General features: G+C 40.9%; 1 protein-coding gene across 7 annotated transcripts in view; it reads left to right on the top strand.

Annotated features, from left to right (window-relative positions):
- LOC136837164 (zinc finger and SCAN domain-containing protein 12-like) overlaps nucleotides 1-22,079 on the top strand; it is a 316,716-nt gene that overhangs the window by 101,203 nt on the left and 193,434 nt on the right. For all 7 annotated transcript variants that reach the window (XR_010852613.1, XR_010852612.1, XM_067101833.1 and 4 more), the window contains exon 3: nucleotides 12,016-12,180. Coding sequence is in view for 5 of the 7 variants with exons in the window: in XM_067101833.1 (XP_066957934.1) it covers nucleotides 12,016-12,180 (165 nt within the window). In the remaining 2 variants the exon portion in view is untranslated. The remainder of the gene's footprint in view (nucleotides 1-12,015; nucleotides 12,181-22,079) is intronic.

The following is a 22,079-nucleotide window of genomic DNA, read 5'->3' as shown; positions in this document are numbered from 1 at the left end:
TGGAAAAGGACCAGAGGATGGCATCGCCTCACTGGACGTTGAAATTTTGTTTCCAAATGTTTCTGTCGAAGAAATGACCAGCATCATTCTTGATCGTGTATTCAGGTCTGACAAGAACCTGCTGCCCATTTCCGAAGATGTCCTCCAAGATATGCTGAAGGCCAGCACTACGGAGGCCCTTTTCCTCTCTCATCGGGGGGGAATTATTTCGGCAAGTAGACAGAGTCGCCATGGGATCCCCACTAGGGGTCCTTTTTGCAAATATGTACATGGTCACCATCAAAGAAAGGACCTAACGAGAATGTCAAAAACCTGAGATTTAGGCAGTACATTGACGACATATTCGTCACAATAAAAGTAACTGATGAGACCAGAAAACTAGCAGATGCTCTGAAAAGAAACTTGCTCAACTTCACCACAGAGCACAGCTAGCAGAAGGCTTTACTGTTTCTTGACGTCCTGGTAAAACAACAAGAAGGGCAGTTTAAAATGACCATGTATACAAAAGCAACGAACGCTGGCCCTTGCTTGAATGCACGAGGAGAATGCCCGGACACATATAAAAAGTCTTTCATGAGCGCGTGAGCCTTCACACACACCACATTGTGGAGAGACATACATAATGAACTTGACTGAATTCTCCAATTGCTGACTAACAATGACTATGCGAATCAAATGATTGAAACTGCAATAAAAAAGAAAATGAACAAATCTTAGCAATCCAACATGACAATCGTCTACATTATGGGTCTGCATACAAGGAGGATTGCTACACACACTACATGGGATAGAAAACAGAGGCATAACTGCATAGGCCCCTTACCACAAAATAAGCCTCAGAATTTACAGTAAGCCTAAACTTGTAGCAGCCCTAATAATGAAGAACAGCACTGCTCCAGAAGAACCGAAGGAGATGTGCACGAAAGTAGTTAACAAATTCATTTGTCCAGAGGAGATGTGTAAATCTCACAGCCAAAACTACATCGGCACACTACAACGACCCTTCGGAGATGCCTACATGTAGGCCTAGGCTTACACAACAGCAAATCTCTCTCTCTCTCTCTCTCTCTCTCCATTGCTAAAACATACTATACAAATATAGTATCGATCAATCTCTAAAAGAAAAAAAATAATGAAATGAGTAGCTCTACATATAGGACTAGGCTTACACAACAGCAACTTTCTCTCTCTCTCTCTCTCTCTCTCTCTCTCTCTCTCTCTCTCTCTCTCTCTCTCTCTATAACATTGCATTCGTTCCTTTATTGTTCCCCAAGTTTTTCTTTGGACATAGATCAAATTTAACTCTTGATTTCATTATGGAAGATCCCGTTTCCGATTATGCAAGCATTCCCTTCATTGTGGTGTCATAAATTCATATGTGCAAGGTTAATTCGTAGGTTATGTGGAAAAATGTTTATTTCTGGGTTATCCGACCTGTGTCAGCCGGTGAAATAACCATTCAGCACTTATTTCTAGGTAAATCTATTGCTAAATATACCAGAGAAAAGCTAAATGCCAAGCTGGAGTTACTACCCCCAAGTGCGAGCTCCATGAAATGGAGTCGTGTATGAGAAAGGGTGAGATTGTCACAATCACAGGCCTCCGCCCTGTAAACATTCCCAATGTCAAAAGTCCCACCGAGTGAGGTGCCGATACAAACCCCCGCACCACTCGCGGACTGTAAACAAACCAGTGCCACCTACATTCCATTTTCAGCACGCTTTGCTTTCGGTAGCTTTTTGCTTGTGCGCTATTTTTGTGCCCTTTTTTTCCGAGATCATGGCTTCGTCTCAGGATTCTTCTTCACCTAAGTTGAGTACCATCTCTTTATTTTATTTTAGGCGGTTGAGGCTCCTTATTTCCCTCTAATTTAATAATTAGGGGGATTTATAATGCCCGCCTCGTCCACCTTACTCCCGGCCTCATGTGACTTTCAGTCTCGGTGCGGTATTTTTTGTCGGGATTTCGTTCCCCTTCATTTTCTTATGTTTTGTGCCTTATGCTTATCCTATATTCATTTTGGCATTATTATTTATTTTTGTGTTACCCTTCTCTGGGGAAGTATGGCTCTTTGTCGTTTAGGCTACGAGTTTCCCCCTCGGGCCTATCCGCTCTTTATCAAGTCTTATATGTGTTGTATTTTGGACCCTCACTTCCTCCAGCATTTGGGTATATTAATTGAGATGGTACAGTTATGCTTATTAGGTTTATTTTAGGCCTAGCGCACGGATGCTTTTGATATTTACGGATTATGTTCTTTGTTTTTAATTTTGAAGGTCGGCCATTTTCCCTCCGCGCTCTTATTGCGTTGGGTTTGGTCCTCCCTTCTACATGTGTCTTTATGATTATTTGAATTATTTGAATTATTTTATTTATGCCTAGGTTAGGTTAACTTTTTAGGCTAGTCTGGTAGATACCTTCTCCCCCCAGGGCTACCTCCTTCAGCCAGCCAGCTGTGTTAGGTTAGCCTAGGAGTTAGGCTATGGCGTTCTGTTCTCTTCCTCGGAAGGGAAGTTTAGGTGTGTAGGAGGGCCTCATGGTTGGTGCTTCCCTTCGGTTTGTGTTTTGGGTAGAGGTGTTTGGCCTGCGTTTTCTCCCTCTCCCTGTTTCGGCCTTTCCGTTTGGACTATTGAGTCCTAGTAAGGTTAAGCTGGAATAGCGAGGGTATCTTGCGTAGCCTACCCTTGTCCGAACCGCACCTTCGGGTTAGCTTTCCAACTTCATGTATATCCCCCTCTCCTACCTCCTTCCCCCCCTTGCTCTCTTCCCCCTTGGTTCGCTTTCATGTACTTTGTTAACTTACCAAGGCTTGAGAACTTTTTACCCTGATCCTTACGCTATAGCCTACATCCCCTTCCTCTGCATTGATTGGTGTTGTCCTCTCGGTACTGGGTTTCCGACCTTACCCGGTCGGCACCCTGTCGAGGACTTGTTTGGTGACCGGGGGTGCCCCCACACTCCTGTTCACCATTCCTTTTACCTTTCCTTGCTCATTTGGCCTTTGAGGGTCCCTCATTCTCTCCTCTCTCATTAATCGTTCGTACATGTTCGACCGGTCAAGAGAGAGAAAGGTGGGCCTCATGGCGTCCGGGGAGTGCTCACTCACCCCCTGGTCACTGCTACTGGTCCCCCTCTCCTGGCCTGTCCCCCTACCCCCTCCTCTAGCGTCAGTGCGTTGTTTTTCCCCAGCCAGGGTGTCGTTCTCCCAGACCGTCACCTCGGGGGAAAAAAAAAAAATTTGTACATGTGGCCAGAGTTTCCCACCTGACTGTCTTCTGTCTTATTTTCACACGCCTTTGACGTTTACCCTTCGTTCTTTTCATTTAGAACTCGTACCGTTCCCTAGTATCTACCCTTCGCCGACTAGCTAATTTTGCATTCTCCGCTAGGTAGTCGGGCGTTCTCGTTGCTTACCACTCCAGTGGGTATGGTGTATGGTCGGTCGGTGCTCACCACACCTCCTCCGCTATCACTGCATTAGGGTAACAGGACTCCCCCGGCTCCAAGCGGAAACACCCAACTCTTGCTTATAGTTGACCTTTCACTAGCATATATATTTTGATTTTTACACGTCTTTATCGGGACCTTCCTGTTGCTCTGGATTAACTCCGGCGGTCCCTTTATGTTGTTTTTGATCTTGCATGATCTAGTAGACCTCTTATCCTTCCGGTATGCTCCGGTGGGGTCTATCTGGTCTAATTATCTATTATCCTAAGACACTGCTCCGGCACCCTACTCCGGCGGCCTTATCAGCATACTCATGTACCCGTCCACCTACAGATGGTACGTTGTCAGGAGCAGGGATGCACGGCAGTCCTGCAGCAAGCAAGCGGACATGAAGTTTGCAGGTCCCACTCCGGGTGCGCCGTTCACGTAGGGGACCTGGTCGTCTGGCACCCTGATGGCTGTGAGGTGTGCTATGCTCGCTATGAGCGGGTTCTGGATGAGTCGGTAAGTCAGTTATTTCCATTCCGATTCATGCTTTTCTTTGAGTTTCGTCTCTTATGGATAATTGGAAGATATTCTCTTTTTTTTTAGGAGATTTGGTCACCTGACATTCTCTTTCTTTCAGATTGACCGCAGCTCTCGTGACTCTTCGCTTCTGACCCTCAAGACCTGGGTCAGCGGCTTCGGGAGGAACGTCGGGGCAGGAAACCCTCGTCCCCTTTCCAAGGACATTTGCAGCGTTCTCTTCCCGGTGCCTGGATCTCAGCGCCAGTTGCTGACGAGGTAGCCGCCCCTTTGATCGCTGGGATCCGGGAGATGACTCAGCCCTCCCAGGAAGACGTGGCCGCATGCGGAGAGGTCACTGAAGATGTTGTGGCCCTTAATTTGAACCTGGAGCCCATGAACATGGACCTGGATCTCCAAGCAGGTAAGGGGGTAAGTGAGGCAGGTGAATATCTGTTTAGCTCTCCTTCTTCTTCTGCTTCTTCTTTCGGGGGATTCGTGAAATCCTCTTGCCTTATGGACGGTGCAAGGTCTACTGTCCCTAAGGTTAAGTCTATTAAGAAAAAGTCCTTGAAGACCCAGAAAGTCCACTCCGGGGTTCCCTCGAAGACGTCACGGGCTCCTAGCCCCGTGCCGTCTACGAGCAAGGCCTCTACCTCTGGGAAGGGAGCACGAACCAAGCAAAGTAAGGAGGTTCCCCCCCCCCTCCTTCCTTTGATGCAGAAGCATTTGCCGAGCTTCTTATGCAGAAGCTCGACAAGAGAGTTGATGACAAGCTGTCGCAACTCTCGAATCAGCTGTCATCATCTAATGCTTCCGTGCTTTCCCTATCGCAGCAGGTTAAGTCCCAAGGGAACTTAATCTCCGGATTCATGTGTGGCAGAGCGGCCACCAGATCTTTCTCCGTTCCGGACACCTCCAGCCTTCCTCCCTTTGATAAGGGGAACCCTTGGCGCCTGACCCTTTATGCTCCCCAGCATGAGGGTACCCTTACCATCGAGGGCCTAGGCACCCGTAGGTTGGAGGAACTCGAATTCTTCCCTCCTGGTCTGGAATCTCCTTAACCAGGTTATGCCAGACTCACTGAGGAGGCATGGATTCGGTCCGATAAGGTCCCCAAGGAGACTGTCATCTTCCGAGGACCAGGCCCAGTCGTCTCTGCTAAGGACATTAACGGAGTGGCAGGCGGAGAACACCAAACTCACCCCGGCCAAGGGTGCGTTTATGATGTTCTCTTTGGGAGAGATTCTTCCTACCCCTTGCACCTCAAAAGTGGCTTCCCTCACTAGCCAAGCTTGCATGGAGGGTAAGCCTCTTCCTCATCTCTGGGAGACAGATCCCACCTCTCTTGTCTTCCCTGGAGATTCGGAGTTTTGGGAAGGAGCCCCAGCCACTTTCACAGTGACTCGACTTGACCCTGACTACGCTTCTAACCTGTTCAGTGAGCAACTTCCTAAGATCCCGGAGTCGCTCCTGAAAGCTGAAGCTGAGACTAAGGACAGGCTTAGCAGGTCCTTAAACTCTCTGACTTTGGCGGAAGCAACGTCGGTGGTCTACAGCGAAGACGTTGTTCCAGGTCCTGACGAAATCTCTCTTGGCGAGTTTTCAGCAGGACCTGTATGACTTCATCAAGGCCCGGATGAACTGCCGAAAGCACATCTTTTCGGCAGCCACCATCCGTCATGAGCCTAACAGGCTTATGAAAAGTTCCATCTGGGGAGCTAATCTCTTCGCCCAGGAAGAGGTTGATGTGGTCCTAGCTGAGGCAACTAGGGCCAATCAAAGTCTCCGCTCCCGTTGGGGTCTGTCGTTCAAGAGAAAACAGTCTGAGCCCGCCGGACCCCACCCTAAGTCCGGGAAGAAATTCAAAAAGTTCAAACGGCTTCCTACTCAGACTGTCTTGCAGGCTGTCCTGGTTCCCGCTCCTGGTCATCCTTCAACCTCTCATTCTCAACCGCAACCTCAGTATGTGCTGGTTCAACCAGCCCATCAGCCTCTCGCTGCCCCTTCATGTCTCTTCCCCGGCTTTCAATGCTTCATATGAAGGCCAGGGGGCATTTCGATCAATACAGAATGCAAGGGGAACTAGGGCCAGAGGATATTTTAGAGGTAGGGGAACACCTCGCTCCTCCTCCAGAGGAAGAGGAGGCAGAGGCTCCAGAGGAGGCAGACCTTCTCCCGCCCAGTGAGATATCTCAGGTAGGCGGGAGGTTGTATCATTTCCAGGACCAGTGGAACTTCAGTCCCTGGGCCCAGAGCATAGTCTCCAAAGGATTGGGGTGGAGTTGGTGCAAGGGTTCCCCCCCCCCCCCAGTCAGGTTCCATCAATCACCGTCCAAGCCTCTGAAGGACTTTGTGAAAGATCTATTACAAAAGAGGGCATTAAAGAAAGCGAGACACTTGAAATTTCAAGGCAGACTGTTCAGTGTTCCAAAGAAAGGTTCCAGTCAGCGGAGAGTAATTCTAGACTTGTCTCGTCTAAATTCTTACATTCAATGTGACAAGTTTCGAATGCTTACAATCTCGCAGGTTCGGACCCTACTGCCCCGTGGAGCCGTAACCACCTCTATAGATCTTTCAGACGCTTATTATCACGTCCCGATTGCGAGAAGGTTCTCTCCTTATCTGGGGTTCAGACTGGGAAATCAAGCATACTCGTTCAGAGTCATGCCATTCGGTCTCAATATAGCCCCCAGAATCTTCACCAAACTGGCAGATACGGTAGTTCAGCAACTCCGGTCTCAGGGGATCATGCTAGCCGCATACCTGGACGATTGGATCGTTTGGGCATCCAACGCCAACGAATGTCGGAGAGCGACAGCCATAGTAATCGGCTTTCTGGAATCTCTAGGCTTTCAAATAAACAGGGAGAAATCCCGCCTAGTACCGGAGAGTCGCTTTCAATGGTTAGGGATCCAGTGGGACCTGTGTTCACACAAACTATCTCTTCCGCCGGCCAAACGGAGAGAAATAGCCAAGGCAACCAGGCAGTTCCTCAAGAACAAGAAAGCTTCCCGCCGTACCCAAGAAAGAGTCTTAGGTTCTCTTCAGTTTGCTTCAGTGACGGATCTACTTCTGAAATCCAAACTGAAGGATATAAACAGGGTAATGCGGAGCCGAGCCAATGTCAGGTTCAGAGACAAGGTGTCCCTGATTCCGCCGATTCTGAAAAAGAGACTCTGGCCTTGGACGACAGTCAAGAGCTTATCGAATTCAGTACCTCTTCAATTTCCCCCTCCGGCATTAGTAATTCACACCGACGCTTCCCTAAGCGGGTGGGGAGGATACTCTCAACACAAGAAAGTACAGGGAACTTGGTCCACCATGTTCCGCCAGTTCCATATCAATGTCCTGGAAGCTATGGCAGTCTTTCTAACCCTGAAGAAGCTGCGTCCAAACAATCTGATTCATATAAGACTGGTCTTGTACAGCGCAGTAGTGGTACTTTGTATAAACAGAGGAGGTTCCAAGTCGAGTCGGATCAACCAGGTTATGATAGCAATATTCTCCCTAGCAAACAAACACCGGTGGCATCTGTCTGCTACTCATCTTGCAGGGGTCCGGAATGTCATTGCAGATTCCCTATCCAGGACAACTCCGCTGGAGTCGGAATGGTCCTTGGACAAAACATCATTCAGATGGATTTGCAGTCAAGTTCCGGGTCTCGAAGTAGATCTCTTTGCAACAGAATGCAACCACAAACTACCTTGTTATGTAGCTCCCAACCTGGACCCTCTAGCTCACTCCACAGATGCAATGTCAATAGATTGGAACAAGTGGCAAAAGATCTATCTGTTTCCTCCAGTAAACCTGTTACTGAAAGTCCTTCACAAGCTCAGGATATTCAAAGGTCAGGTAGCCCTAGTGGCTCCCAACTGGCCGAAGAGCAACTGGTTTCCACTTCTTCTAGAGCTGAAGCTTCGGTGCTTGCAAATTCCCAACCCAAAACTGACGCAAATAGTACAAACTCAGACTGTGTCAACTTCCTCAAGAATTCAGAATGCCCTGCCTTTGTGGATTTCATGAAGTTTGCAGCTCAGAAAGATGCTAATATTGATCCCATTAACACTTTGTTCGTAGAATCAGACAAAAGGGAATCCACTCTCAGACAATATGACTCTTAAGAAATTAGCACTCTTCCTAAAAGAATCTGAAGCAACTGTAATGACCACAAATTTAGCAATTTCATTTTTTAGGTCATTATTTGAGAAAGGTCTTGCATCAAGTACTATTACTACAGCCAAATCAGCTTTGAAAAAGATATTTTTACACGGGTTTAAAATTAACTTAACGGATTCTTATTTTTCGTCAATCCCTAAAGCCTGTGCTCGTTTAAGACCAATAACCCGCCCACATACGGTTTCCTGGTTCTTAAATGATGTCCTTAAATTAGCTTCAGAAACGGATAATCAAAATTGTTCTTTCCTAGATTTATTGAGGAAGACCTTATTTTTAATTAGTTTAGCTTCAGGTGCTAGAATTTCCGAGCTGTCTGCCCTGTCTAGAGAACCCAGTCATATTGATTTCCTTCCATCAGGTGAAGTGTTGCTAGCCCCTCACCCTAAGTTTCTAGCTAAGAATGAAGATCCTCGAGATAGGTGGTCTCCCTGGAAAGTCATCCCCCTCCCACAAGACCTGTCTTTATGCCCAGTCTTTATTTTAAAGGCCTATTTAGACAGGACCTCACAGATTACTTCGGGGCCTCTGTTTGTAAGGGAAGGGGGAGGAACTATTTCTATGAAAGCCATCAGACTGCAGATCTTGTATTTTATTAAACAAGCAAACCCAGACTCAGTTCCAAAAGTACATGACATTAGGGCGGTGGCCACCTCCACTAATTATTTCCATCACATGAATTTCGAGGATCTTGCAAAATATACAGGGTGGAAGTCTCTCCTAGTTTTCAAACGCCACTATTTGAAATCCTTAGAAGCTCTGAAGTTCACCACAGTGGCGGCAGGAAACATTGTTCCTCCCTCTGTTTAATTCCTTTTCTTGTACTCAGTCACTTTCCTCCCTCCTACCTGGCTCATTTATTCCCTTTCGATCACCTCCAGGTCAGGCATACTTCACAGCCTGTCTCCTGACCATGTTATAGTGTTGTATTGTCTCCTATGTTTACATTTAAATACGTTTTTGTGTTCTTTTGTCTTGTGGAACATAGTTCCCCACATTAATCCTATGTATATATTTAAGTACCTATATTATATATTTTAAGTACCTATATTTTTTACTACTTGGATAATTAAAACTCTTGTGGAATTATAGTTTTATTTCTTTCCTCTACAAGTTTCTTTTGTTGTTTCAGGATGGTATTCTGTTTCTCTGTTGTTATTTCACCGGCTGACACAGGTGGATAACCCAGAAAAAGGATTTTGACAAAGGAAAATCTATTTCTGGGGAGAGACCTGTGTCACCCGTGACCCACCTCTGATTTTTTTTCCCCTTGATAAAATACCATTCCAGGATGGTGGGTGCTAACATGGAATGTAGGTGGCGCTGGTTTGTTTACAGTCTGCGAGTTGTGCGGGGGTTTGTATCGGCACCTCACTCGGTGGGACTTTTGATATTGGGAATGTTTACAGGGCGGAGGCCTGTGATTGTGACAATCTCACCCTTTCTCATACACGACTCCATTTCATGGAGCTCGCACTGGGAGTAGTAACTCCAGCTTGGCATTTAGCTTTTCTCTGGTATATTTAGCAATAGATTTACCTAGAAATAAGTGCTGAATGGTTATTTCACCGGGTGACACAGGTCTCTCCCCAGAAATAGATTTTTCCTTTGTCAAAATCCTTTTTTGCTCAGAACTGTCGCTGCAAATTACAACATGAACGAATACTGTAAAGCTTACTACGGCATTTACAGTAAGTATCAATGATTTCAGAACCGTAGAATATGATTGAAAGTTTTAGGAGGTCAAGCAAAAAACACACACAATAAGACTGAAGCTCCTCCCCTTTCTAAAGTTGCCAGATGTCTCATTATTTAGTAATACATGTCCGAAGATTTAAGAAAACTGTATCCTCACTTTTCTTGCCGAGTGTACATGTTTTCGATATTTTATGAAATTGTACTTTTGTTATGACTGTGACACATGACTTTTTGCCTAGTGATGCAAAGAAAATGGCTTTTACTCTAAGTGACAAAGAAAACGGCATCCCATGAATTAGGAGTAACATTAGTATACATACGCACCTACTGTAAATGCGCTATTGTGAAACTGTGCAGTACAGTACTCAGTTTTTATGTCAGCCATTTACTGTATTCCTTTTTTAAGGGTAGTAAGCTAAATTTTAAATAAAATTACACTAACATTAGTTCATTTAAAAGTTAGCTTAATACTTTGGGAGCATGATTAGGGTCATATTTAGTACTTAAACTCTGAAATAAACATTTATTAGCATTTTTAAAGACCATGCCAAACTTACGCGAAAATGCACCTTGCACAGGGGCTCCGAACCTAACCTCATAAGTTCGAGGTATGACTGTGTATATATATATATATATATATATATATATATATATATATATATATATATATATATATATATATATATATAAATATATATATATATATATATATATATACAGGCAGTCCCCCGCTTTACTGACGTTCGAGCTTACGGCGCTTTTCAAATATATTCATCAGAAATTATTTCCTGGCTTACGACGCATGTTCGGGGTTACGACGCGTCGCACGCCGATCCGATCGGAAGAAAATATGGCCCCAAAACGGCTGAATAATCATAATTTGAAGGTTTTTTTATGTAAAACTCAATAATAATGCAGTTTACATCGTTTTCAATGCACCCAGAGCATTTAAAGTAAGGTTTTCTTATGATTTTTGACGATTTTCGACGATTTTCCGCTTACGACGATTTTTCGGGTTATGACGCGCGTTAAGAACGGAACCCCCGTCAGAAACCGACTGCCTGTATATATATATATATATATATATATATATATATATATATATATATATATATATATATATATATATATATATATATATATATATATATATATATATATATATATATATATATATATATATATATATATATATATATATATATATATATATATATATATATATATATATATATATATATATATATATATAAATATATATATATATATATATATATATATATATATATATATATATATATATATATATATATATATATATATATATATATATATATATATATATATATATATATATATATACTGTATATATATGTATATGTAGATATGGATGTGTAATTACAAGTGAAAGTACGCATTTGAGGTTTCTATGGGATTATTGCAGCCTGGGATGGTCTTCTTTAGAGTGGGCATCTTGATTGTAGAGCCTACCTTCTCTGCTTCTTTTCCTTTTTTCAGTGTGGGGTCTCTTGGTGGTTAGTTCATGTGTAAATCCTTCTCTTTTGTGTTCAGGATACTTCGTATGTTAAAGTTGAGGGTTTTCATTCTGCTCTCCAATTTGAGTCCTGAAATGATATATTCAGTATATGGTGTCAGTTTCCAAATGTGGTAGTGTGCCCCTTTTCATTATCATCCCTTCCATAGTTTATATCTTCTTAAGGTCTCTTTCATGCCACTCTTGGCAGTTCCAATTATCTTAATTTTTTTTTATTCTTGTAGCCCTTATCAAGAGAATGAATAATTTTCTTGCCCTGTGCTGTGCTCTTTTTTTTTTATTCTTGTAGCCCTTATCAAGAGAATGAATAATTTTCTTGCCCTGTGCTGTGCTCATAGCCCACAGAACAAGGGTTTGTATATTATGTGGTGCACATGCTAGATTCTCAGGTTTTACAAATTTAATATTCTGTATTGGATCTGGTATATTTTTTCAACCAGTTTTGACCCTTGGAAGGCAAGTCTGATGTCAAATACTAATCCTTCAGAAATTGGTAAAAAAGAGTACTGTATTTTAGATGTAAAGCCCCATGTTTGATGAAACCCTATTTAACACTTAACTTTTTCATTTTGTAGTTATTAATGTTTTAAAAATTAAGTTCACATTCAATGTTTTATAATACCTTTTTCTCACAGCTTGAAGTAGACGTTGAGTGGGATGAATCAAATGAGTCAGATATTCTTGACAACGTTGAAGATGATCCAGATTGTACTGCTACAGGTGCCAAAAAGAGAAAACGTAAAAAAGCAAGACGGAAAGGTGGACGCCCACGAAAGATCAGAATAACCACAAAAGGAAAGGTATGTTGCATAACAGAATTGTAGCTTTAGTAGTTGCATCATTTTTTAAGAATTCTAGTTTTGTTTTGAAGCATTAGAAAACAGAAATTAGAGTGCTCTGTAAAAGTACAAGCTTTTACTTAAACCTAACTACCAATCTTGAGGATGTGAAGTAGTCTGCTCATGATCCAAATTTGTATATGTAGTTCATTGACACGCGCTTTTCATCTGCTAGTAGTGCGTGACTGTATGGCAGATGAAATAGCACTCAATCTCTATTTCCTTATTAATAAACACGTATGTACAGTACTCACATGTATATTTCAGTTTTCAGTTATCATGAATGTTTTATGGTTATTAGTCTAATGCCATGGAGTTACACAATCACTTTTATTTGCTAATTTGCTAACTTTGAAATTATATTGCATGTAATGCACAATTATTGTATGTGAAGACCTTACACAAAACTGCCTTGATTAATACCATATTTTATTTATATTTGTATAAGAAGCAAACTTTATGCCATAATAAAGTTGCTAATCAACTTTCAACCAGAAGAACAGTGAATATGTTTGGGGGAGATCCGCCCCTCCTGTCTCTGTGCCACACTTTATGACTTGTAACCAGCATAGCTGGTCTTACGACCACTTTATGTAACTAATAGGGACACTTGTCACACAGTATGCCTGATACCCCTTTCTAATTATTCCACCAGCCTTGACTTCAGTGTTTAACCTCCCTATCCATATCACCCACTGCATCTGTTATTGAGCATAGATACTTAAACATTCTCTTTGATTTCACTGCTTCCACCTTAATCATGACTTGCAAATCGTCATCTATCCTAATTGCCATATATTCAGCCTTTGTTCAACTAATCTTCATCTGTCTACTCTTATGCATATTCCACCTGCCTAGCTTTCTTCCTAGCTCTCCTTTATTTTCTGCAGTCAGAACAATGTCATCAGCATCAGTGTAGAATTTATACCAAGGGGCTCCTCCCCTATATCTCAAGTCATATCATCTAGCACAATATTGAACAAGAATGGGCACAGTGCTGAACTTGTTGCTGTCCTACCTTGACCAGGAAGCTGCTAGTCATCTTGACAGTACTTCTCACAGTGGTTGTTAATTCTGGTAACTTCTCTTTCCTCGGGCTTCTCCACATTTTCTGACTAGGCAGTCTGTCAAGTGCATTTGCTAGGTCAATAAAGACTATGTGAAGAGCCCTCTACTTCCCTCTTTTTGTCTTGTGCATTTTCTAGGTTAACCCTCTAACGCCAAGCCTCTATTTACAAAAGTGTCTGTCGTATGCCGGCGGCGTTTGAGAGTTAGCGCCGAAGCGGAAAAAAAGTTTTTTTAAAAAAATCACAGCACGCTTAGTTTTAAGATTAAGAGTTCATTTTTGGCTCCTTTTTTTGTCATTGCCTGAAGTTTAGTATGCAACCATCAGAAATGAAAAAAAATATCATTATCATATATAAATATTGAAATATATGACAGCGCAAAAAAAATTTCATATATAATTGTATACAAATCGTGCTGTGAGCAAAACAGTTAAAACTAACGAGTTATTTTTTTTCTTTGTATTGTACACTAAATTGCAATGATTTTAGTATATAACAAATTGTAAAACGATCAAAGCAACACAGAGAAAATATTATCACAAAATGATGCATGAATTCGTAACGCGCGGACGTAGAAAAATGTTTTTTCAAAAATTCACCGTAAATCGAAATATTGTGCTAGAGACTTCCCGTTTGTTGCAAAATGAAGGTAATTGATTGAATATTACTAGACTGTAAGTGTTTTAGCTTACAATTGCAGTTTTCGACCATTTTGGTCGAGTTAAAGTTGACCGAAAGTCGAATTTTTTTTATTTGTCGTGATTTATATGAAAATATTTCAAAACTGATAAAAGTTACAAACATGAGTTATTTTTTGTTGTATTCTACATGAAATTGCACACATTTCCATATATAAAACTTTATGTAACGACTAAAATAAAACGGTGCAAACATTACGACAAAGTGACGAAAGAATTTCTGAGATGTTCGGCCGAGTTACTGCGTGGACGTAAGGAAAAAGTTTTTTTCAAAAATTCACCATAAATCAAAATATTGTGCTAGAGACTTCCAGTTTGTTGCAAAATGAAGGTACATGATATCGATCATTTCGGTCGAGTTAAAGTTGACCGAAGGTTGAAATTTTAGCACTTATCATGATTTATATGAAAATATTTCAAAACTGATAAAAGATACAACTATGAGTTATTTTCTGTTGTATTCTACATGAAATTGCGCACATTTTCATATATAAAACTTTGTGTAACGACTAATATAAAACGGTGCAAACGTTATGACAAAGTGACGAAAGAATTTCCGAGATGTTCGGCCGAGTTACCGCGCGCGGACGTATGGAAAAAGTTTTTTTTTTTTTAAAATTCACCATAAATTGAAATATTGTGCTAGACTTCCACTTTGTTGCAAAATGAAGGTACATAATTGAATATTACTAGAATGTAAGAGTTTTAGCTTACAATTGCATTTTTCAACCATTTCGGTCGAGTTAAAGTTGACCGAAGGTTGAAATTTTGGCACTTATCGTGATTTATATGAAAATATTTCAAAACTGATAAAAGCTACAACCATGAGTTATTTTCTGTTGTATTCTACATGAAATTGTGCACATATCCATATATAAAACATTATGTAACGACTAATATAAACCGGTGCAAACATTACGACAAAGTGACGAAAGAATTTCTGAGATGTTCAGCAGAGTTACCGTGCGCGGACGTAAGGGAAAAGCTTTTTCAAAAATTCACCATAAATCGAAATATTGTGCTAGAGACTTCCAATTTGTTGCAAAATGAAGGTAAATGATTGAATATTACTCGAATGTAAGTAAGAGTTTTAACTTACAATTGCGTTTTTCAACCATTTCGGTCGAGTCAAAGTTGACCGAAGGTTGAAATTTTTTGGAGTCGACGTACAGTACGTCCACTCGGCACCCAACAGACAATTTTAGTCGACGTACAATGCACCCAGTCGGCGTTTAAGGGTTAATAAAGACCATGTGAAGAGCCCTTTGCTTCTCTTGGTACTTCCCCATTACCTGGTGAATGAGAATACTGCATTATATCAATTGTACCAATCCCTTTCATAGAGCCTAGTTGATGTCCTCGTAGCTTGACCTCCTATCTAAGTTTTCTGTCTAAAATTTTTTTTCATGAAATTTCAAGCTTTTGCCTGTTAATTTAATTTTTCTGTAGTTCTCATAACCTTGCTTGTTTCCTCTTTACGACTTGGTCTCAGTGTGCTCTCTTTCCATTTTTCTGGTATAATTTCCATAAATTTCATCATTAGCTCCCCCGCCTCAATGTGGGACCACCTTGACGGGGTGAGGGGGCTTTTGAACTCCAGGAATTTTTTCCTGGGTTTGAGTCCAAGAGTCCCATATACCATTATATATTTATTTGGATTAATTTTTTGTGGAATTTTCCACTTTTTGTAAAATTTATTGGACCTGATAAATAGGAAAAGATATCATAGCTGGGATTGGGTTTATATCTGAAGCTAAATAGTGGGAACTGTGGTAGGACCATCAACTACTCGATAATGTTCGGACCTGAGAGATATTGGATTGATATCTCAAAGGTGGAACTATTCTTTAGGGCTGGACCATGGATTCCAGGGGGGTCTGGTTCTGGGGATAGGGCTCTCAGCATTCTGTCCGCTTTGCCCAAAACATGTTTAGGGTGGGGTTGATTGTATTCTTGTAATACTCTCAGTCCTAGCAAGCAGGTTTTGCTTACACCTGGGCCACTCTAACCATGTTGTGCCATCCCCTGTGGGGTAGGGTAGGGGGCAGATATTTGGTAGTTAGTTCTCACTTGTGCCATTGGTGGAAGAATAAACCCCATGAAAGGCTGATGATATCTTTTTAAGGTTTTCAGGTTTATTTTTTTTCCCCTCTCTAATCTTTATGTCTAGTTGTTATAAGGATTTGCGTACCCCTGGACCCTATGATGTTGCTATTCTGGCACAGATGACAACCTCTGCACCCACCTTGGAGATTGAAAGTTCTCCAAATGTTGATAACCTTTCCAAAAATAAATTGACAGATAGCAATACAGGTAATAACAAATCTCCTGATCCCCCTCCTGACTTTCCCTTCCCTGGACCGTCTAGCCAAGCTTCATTGATGACGACTTCAAACAAGGACACGGACTTCTCTAAGAAATCTTCATCGAAAATTAAACCCTCAACAGCCAGGTCGTTTGAAAAATTTGAGAATGCTCCACATCGAAGACTTACCATTCAGCTGTGATTATGAAATAATCTCGACAGCTTTGAAATCATTTGGAACTGTTGTAGAAATCAGGGTGAACTTTATTGATATTGAATCTAAATGGGAAGTGTGGGTTACCTTTAGTAGCCATGATGAGGCTCTAAAGGCTAGTACAGTAGTATGATAAGTGCCATACAAATAGGTCAAGCTATAGTAAGAGGAGCCTTAAGAGACAAAGTTCCCAAAGACATGACGATTATGTGCCATCTAAATGGGCTCAGGATAAACCAGAGAGAAAGCAGAATGCAGAAGTTAGGACTCCTAAACCTTCTATGTGGCTGGTGGCTTCAGCCAAGGAGGAAAATTATAACTACTACGAGTTTTGTAGGTTTCTCCAGGAAAAAGTGGGAGGAATAAAGTGCGGTGATACTTCTCGTTTTGGGAAGAACACCATTCTTATTCATGCCAAATCCACTACCCAAGCATATATGCTGACCTTTGCTGGACATTAGCACTGATGAAATGATTACGAAGGTCAAGCCCCACTTAGGCTTTAGTTATGGGATAGGAATACTATATGATAAAGACCTCTATGACATGACAGAAGAGGAAATTCTAGAAATGAGTCCCACTTCAGTTTGGAGAGTGAAAAAGGTAGCTATTGCCAACATGATCCTTTTAACCTTTGTAGACCCTGAAGTACTTTCTCGTGTCATATTTGAAAGTGAAAGGGCACGAGTACGTCCTTTCCAGCAAAGACCAATGCAGTGCTATCATTGCTTTAAGTTTGGCACTCATCTAAAAACTGGCAAAATGCTAAAATTTGTATAAATTGCTCTGGTGTCCATCATCATGATAAATGCAATAGGAAAGTAAAATGTGTTAACTGTCAACTGGAACATAAATCCAATAACAAAATTTGTGAAATTTACAAACATGAACTGTCTTCACTAAGTAAGCCAATGCAGAGCGTATAGCCTAAGTATCAGTTTTGCAAAAAGACAATTAGGACAACAACCTAGAAGCAGTGCTAAAGTTCTTAAGCCACAACCCTTATCTACCACAAGGGGTGCAGTGGCAGCACCCTCTAATGTAGCAGGTGCATCAACCCCTGTGGGTGGCCCTGCCATCTGGGTCAGGTGCTCGGTCCGTTGAGGCTAGAGCACAAGCCTCCAAGGAGGATAAGGTGGCACTTAACCCAACCACCTTGGGATTGTCTAGGCAGAGTCTCTACCTGATTTAATGGAGACTGAGGAGCAAAAGCACCAAATGAGGAGATGTTCCCCCTCATCCTATCCTCCCTCAACTCCAGTTAAACATGCATCACTTAGTAATAGATACGGAGTGCTAAGCTCGATGCAAGAACCTCAGCCTGAATTTAAACAAACTGACAAGAAAGGGAAATGAAATGACACCAGTAAATCAACGTATAATAAACCAAACCTGTCAAGACCAGTCCTTTCCAAATCATCTCTTGACAATGCTCATAAACAAAAGAGAGTAAATGAGAAGGCTCCATCCAAAGGGTCTTCCCCCAAGCCCAAAAAATAGTTTTCACGTTAATACTACAATGGAACTGTAGAGGTCTTAGGGCTCGAAGTGAAGAGCTGAAGGTACTGCTCCATGATCATAGCCCAGGTATTGTATGTCTCCAGGAAACTAAGCTTGGAAGCACACAGTATAATCCTGGGTTAAATTACAGGATATATAATTCTCCATCACCAATCGGAGATAGTGCTAAGGGAGGTGCAGCAATTATTGTGCAAAATGGTTGCAAGACTCCTTGCTATCAATTAACACTCATCTCCAAGCTGTAGCAGTAACTTTCATTTTGGACAAGCAGATTACAGTCTGCTCCATCTCTCTTCCTCCTGATTTGGATTTCACTTATAATGATACTCATTTACTGATCAATAAGCTTCGTACTCCTTTCCTCCTCCTTGGAGATTTTAATGCTCATCACAACCCCATTTGGGGTGGGAACACGGCAGATGCAAAAGGTAGGATGTTGGAGGGTAGTATGGATGGTCATAAGATCACTGTACTTAATAATGGAGCCGTGACTTACCATAATGTCTGGTCCAGTACCTACTCAGCTATCGATCTGAGCATTTGCTCATCTAGTATTTACATTGATTATGAATGGTCAGTAAATGAATATCCAAATGGGAGTGACCATTTCCTAATTCATATCAAATCAGTTAAGAATCAGCTGTCTGAGTCACCTCCCAAATGGAAGGTAGATGAAGCAGACTGGAAAAAATTTAGTGCGTCTGCTCTCATGGAGAAGAATGTAAAATCATTTCCATCCATCGCAGATGCATATAATTATTTTAGTGACACTGCCATCAACAGTGCAGTTGCCTCTATTCCAACAACAAAAGGAAAGCCGTCTACACCAACAGTTCCGTGGTGGAACAAAACCTGCAGTAGTATGAGAAAGATCACTAGAAAATGCCATAAAAAGTATAAGAGGAGTGAAACAGCACAAATCAAAGTTATTTACTAACGTGCTGTGGCCAAACAAAATAAATATTGTAAAAAAGCAAAAAGAGAGTTATGGATGTTCTACATACATGGCATTAGCTCAAAAATGCCATCCAAAATGATTTGGAAGAAAATTAAAAAACTGAATGGCAAGTTTGTCCCTGAACCTCTGCCTTCCCTTCCCTTAAGATAAATTTAGACCTAATCACCCAACCAGAGAGGGTCGCAGAAAAATTATGAGAACATTTCTTGAGAACGTCGAGTAATGAGAATTACTCTAGAGAATTCCAAGACATTAGAAATGCCCAGATTTCTCTTGATTTAAGTGAAAATAATATTGAACCATATAATGCAAAATTTGCACTGCAGGAACTCAAAGATGCCTTGCAGAATACCAAACCATCAGCCCCTGGTGCAGATAAAATACTATATGAAATGCTGAAACATCTCTCAGAAAAGTCAAAGAAATTTCTTTTAGATATAATACATGAAATCTGGGAAACTGATAGTGTTCCTAAGAGCTGGAAATTATCATTAATCCTCCTTATAGAGAAACCAAACAAGGATCCTTCTTTACCTAGCCGCTACAGACCAGTAGCTCTCACCAGTTGTGTTTGTAAGCTGATGGAAAAGATGATTAACACCAGACTTGTATGGCATTTAGAAACAAATAAATTGCTTTCTCCATTCCAGTTTGGCTTGAGGAAAATGAGATCTACTTTAAATCCCTTGCTCAGGCTCTCAAACCAAATACAACAAGGTTTTGCTAAACAAAGCCAAACAGTAGGAGTTTTCTTTGATTTGGAAAAGGCATATGACACCACATGGCGTTTTGGTACTAAAAAAGTTGTATAAGATGGGCGTTAAAGGAAAAATTATTAGATTTATAAATTCGAAAGATATATTAAAGGTAAGAGTTGGGAACCACTTATTGCGACCTTTCTTACAAGAAGTGGGAGTTCCTCAGGGTAGTGTCCTTAGTGTCACCCTCTTTGCTGTTGCCATTAATGAGGTATTAGAAAAGATATCATCACCAGTAAAAGGGTCTTTATTTATAGTTGATTTGGCTCTGTACTGCACAGGATATGATGCAGTATCTACTAGCAGGTTCATGCAAAGAGTCATCAATAAAGTAAGCAAGTGGGCTTATGAGCAAGGATTTCAATTCTCCGAATCAAAAACTGTCGCTGTTCGGTTTTGCAGGTGCCGAACTAAGGAAGCCATTCTAACTCTTACCTTAAATGGAATTATTTTACCTTACTCTACTGAAGTAAAATTTTTAGGAATGGTCTTTGATGAAAAGCTCACTTGAAATAATCATATTGACCAGTTAAAAGTGAAAGTGAAGAGATCACTAAATATTTTAAAAGTAGTATCTAATTTTAATTTGGGTGCTGATAAGAAATCATTGTTAAGGCTTTATGATGCAGTATGTTTATCTAAGTTAGACTATGACTGCCAAGTATACTCATCTGCTTCAAAGACTAAACTCAAGGAATTGGACACTGTGCATAATATGGGGCTAAGGATCTGCACTGGAGCTTTTAGAACTTTACCCATTGAAAGTATTTATGTAGACTCCCATCAGCTACCACTGGACTTAAGGAGGCATGAGCTAGGTCTGAGATACACCATGCGGCCTAAAAGCTCAAAGGAGAATCCTTCTTTTGAGATCTTAAAACAGTGTGACTCAAGTCTTTTTGGATCTAGATCTCCAATACCATTTCAAAAACAAGACAGCTGGGTGAACTGGAGGATGAAAGTATAAAAATGTAGAAGATCCTACATGTTAAACATCCTGCTATCCCTCCATGGTTTATTCCAGCAATAGATGTCTGCATTAAAGAGATAGAGAAGAAAGGTCGTCCAGAAGAAGTCAGAAACAAGTTTTTGGAGCATGATGAGAGGCATATAAATGACAAGAAAATCTATACTGACAGATCAGAATTGGAAGATGAAGTAGGATGTATAAAAAAGTTACCAGACTCCTCATCCATATTCACCGCTGAAGCAACAGCCATAGATGATGTTTTAAATCTTGCATCCGATAAGAAATTGAAATCCACAGTAATATATAGTGACACAAGGAGTGTTTTAGAAGCCTTAAAGAAGTTTAACCCTACCCATCCCTTATTCAAAAGGCTCAGGAGTGGCTTCTTTATCTTTGTGTTCCCCACAAATCAGTTAAGTTTTGTTGGATTCCTGGGCACACTGATCTAGAAGGGAATGAATTGGCTGATGGTAAAGCAAAAGATGCTGCAAGATGTGATTTCTTAACTAGTAAGAGGCCACATTTGGATATGCGTCCAGTTATTAGAGGATACATTCACAAGAAATGGCAGCAGAGGTGGACTTCCTCCATTTTATCCACAAATAGGAAGTACAGAAATGTTAGAAAAAGTATTGATTTTTGGAGTTCGGGTTTTAATCATAACAGAAGATTCAAGGTCATCCTAACACGGCTTAGGATTGGCCATACCTGCTTCACCCATTGTTATATTTTAGAGGGAGCCAGTGCCCCAGTTTGTGCTCACTGTGGTGATCAGCTATCCGTTGAGCACCTGCTGGTGCACTGTCCTAGATTTAATCGCTTTAGGGCAAAGTATTTATGAGCAGGGAAGACTGTTCTAGAAATTTTAAATGATGATGTTGAGGTAGATAACCTTATGGGTTATCTGAGAGAATCTGATCTTTTTAATGAGATATAATTTGCTATATTTATTCAAGATTTCTCATATTTATTTTATATACAGTATTAAGTATATTTTAAATATAAAATTTTATATATATTTATTTTGTATGGTTTTTATCTAATATCATTCTTCATTTTTTATGTTAATATTTTAACATTTAATTTTACTAGTACAGTATGTTATCATTCACCTTTTCATTATCAATCACATCATTAATTTATGTTTCTTCTTCATCGATGTGCTGAATAATCCTGATGGGTTCCAGAGCCTGGTCTTCAAGACCAAAATTTCATAATCAATCAGTCATAATCACTCATTAGCTCCCACGTTATATATATTGCCTCCATACCGAGTGCCTACCATGTCTTAACTGGTATGTCAAAAAGCCAGTGCTTAACATCTCTTCATTTTTATAGAGCTTCCTTTACCTCTCCATGGACTTCCATC

This window comes from Macrobrachium rosenbergii, chromosome 58 (genome assembly GCF_040412425.1).
Source record: "Macrobrachium rosenbergii isolate ZJJX-2024 chromosome 58, ASM4041242v1, whole genome shotgun sequence".
Classification (NCBI taxonomy): domain Eukaryota; kingdom Metazoa; phylum Arthropoda; class Malacostraca; order Decapoda; family Palaemonidae; genus Macrobrachium; species Macrobrachium rosenbergii.
The sequence above is the reverse complement of the archived record's forward strand: the minus strand, read 5'-3'. Positions and strand labels throughout refer to the sequence as shown.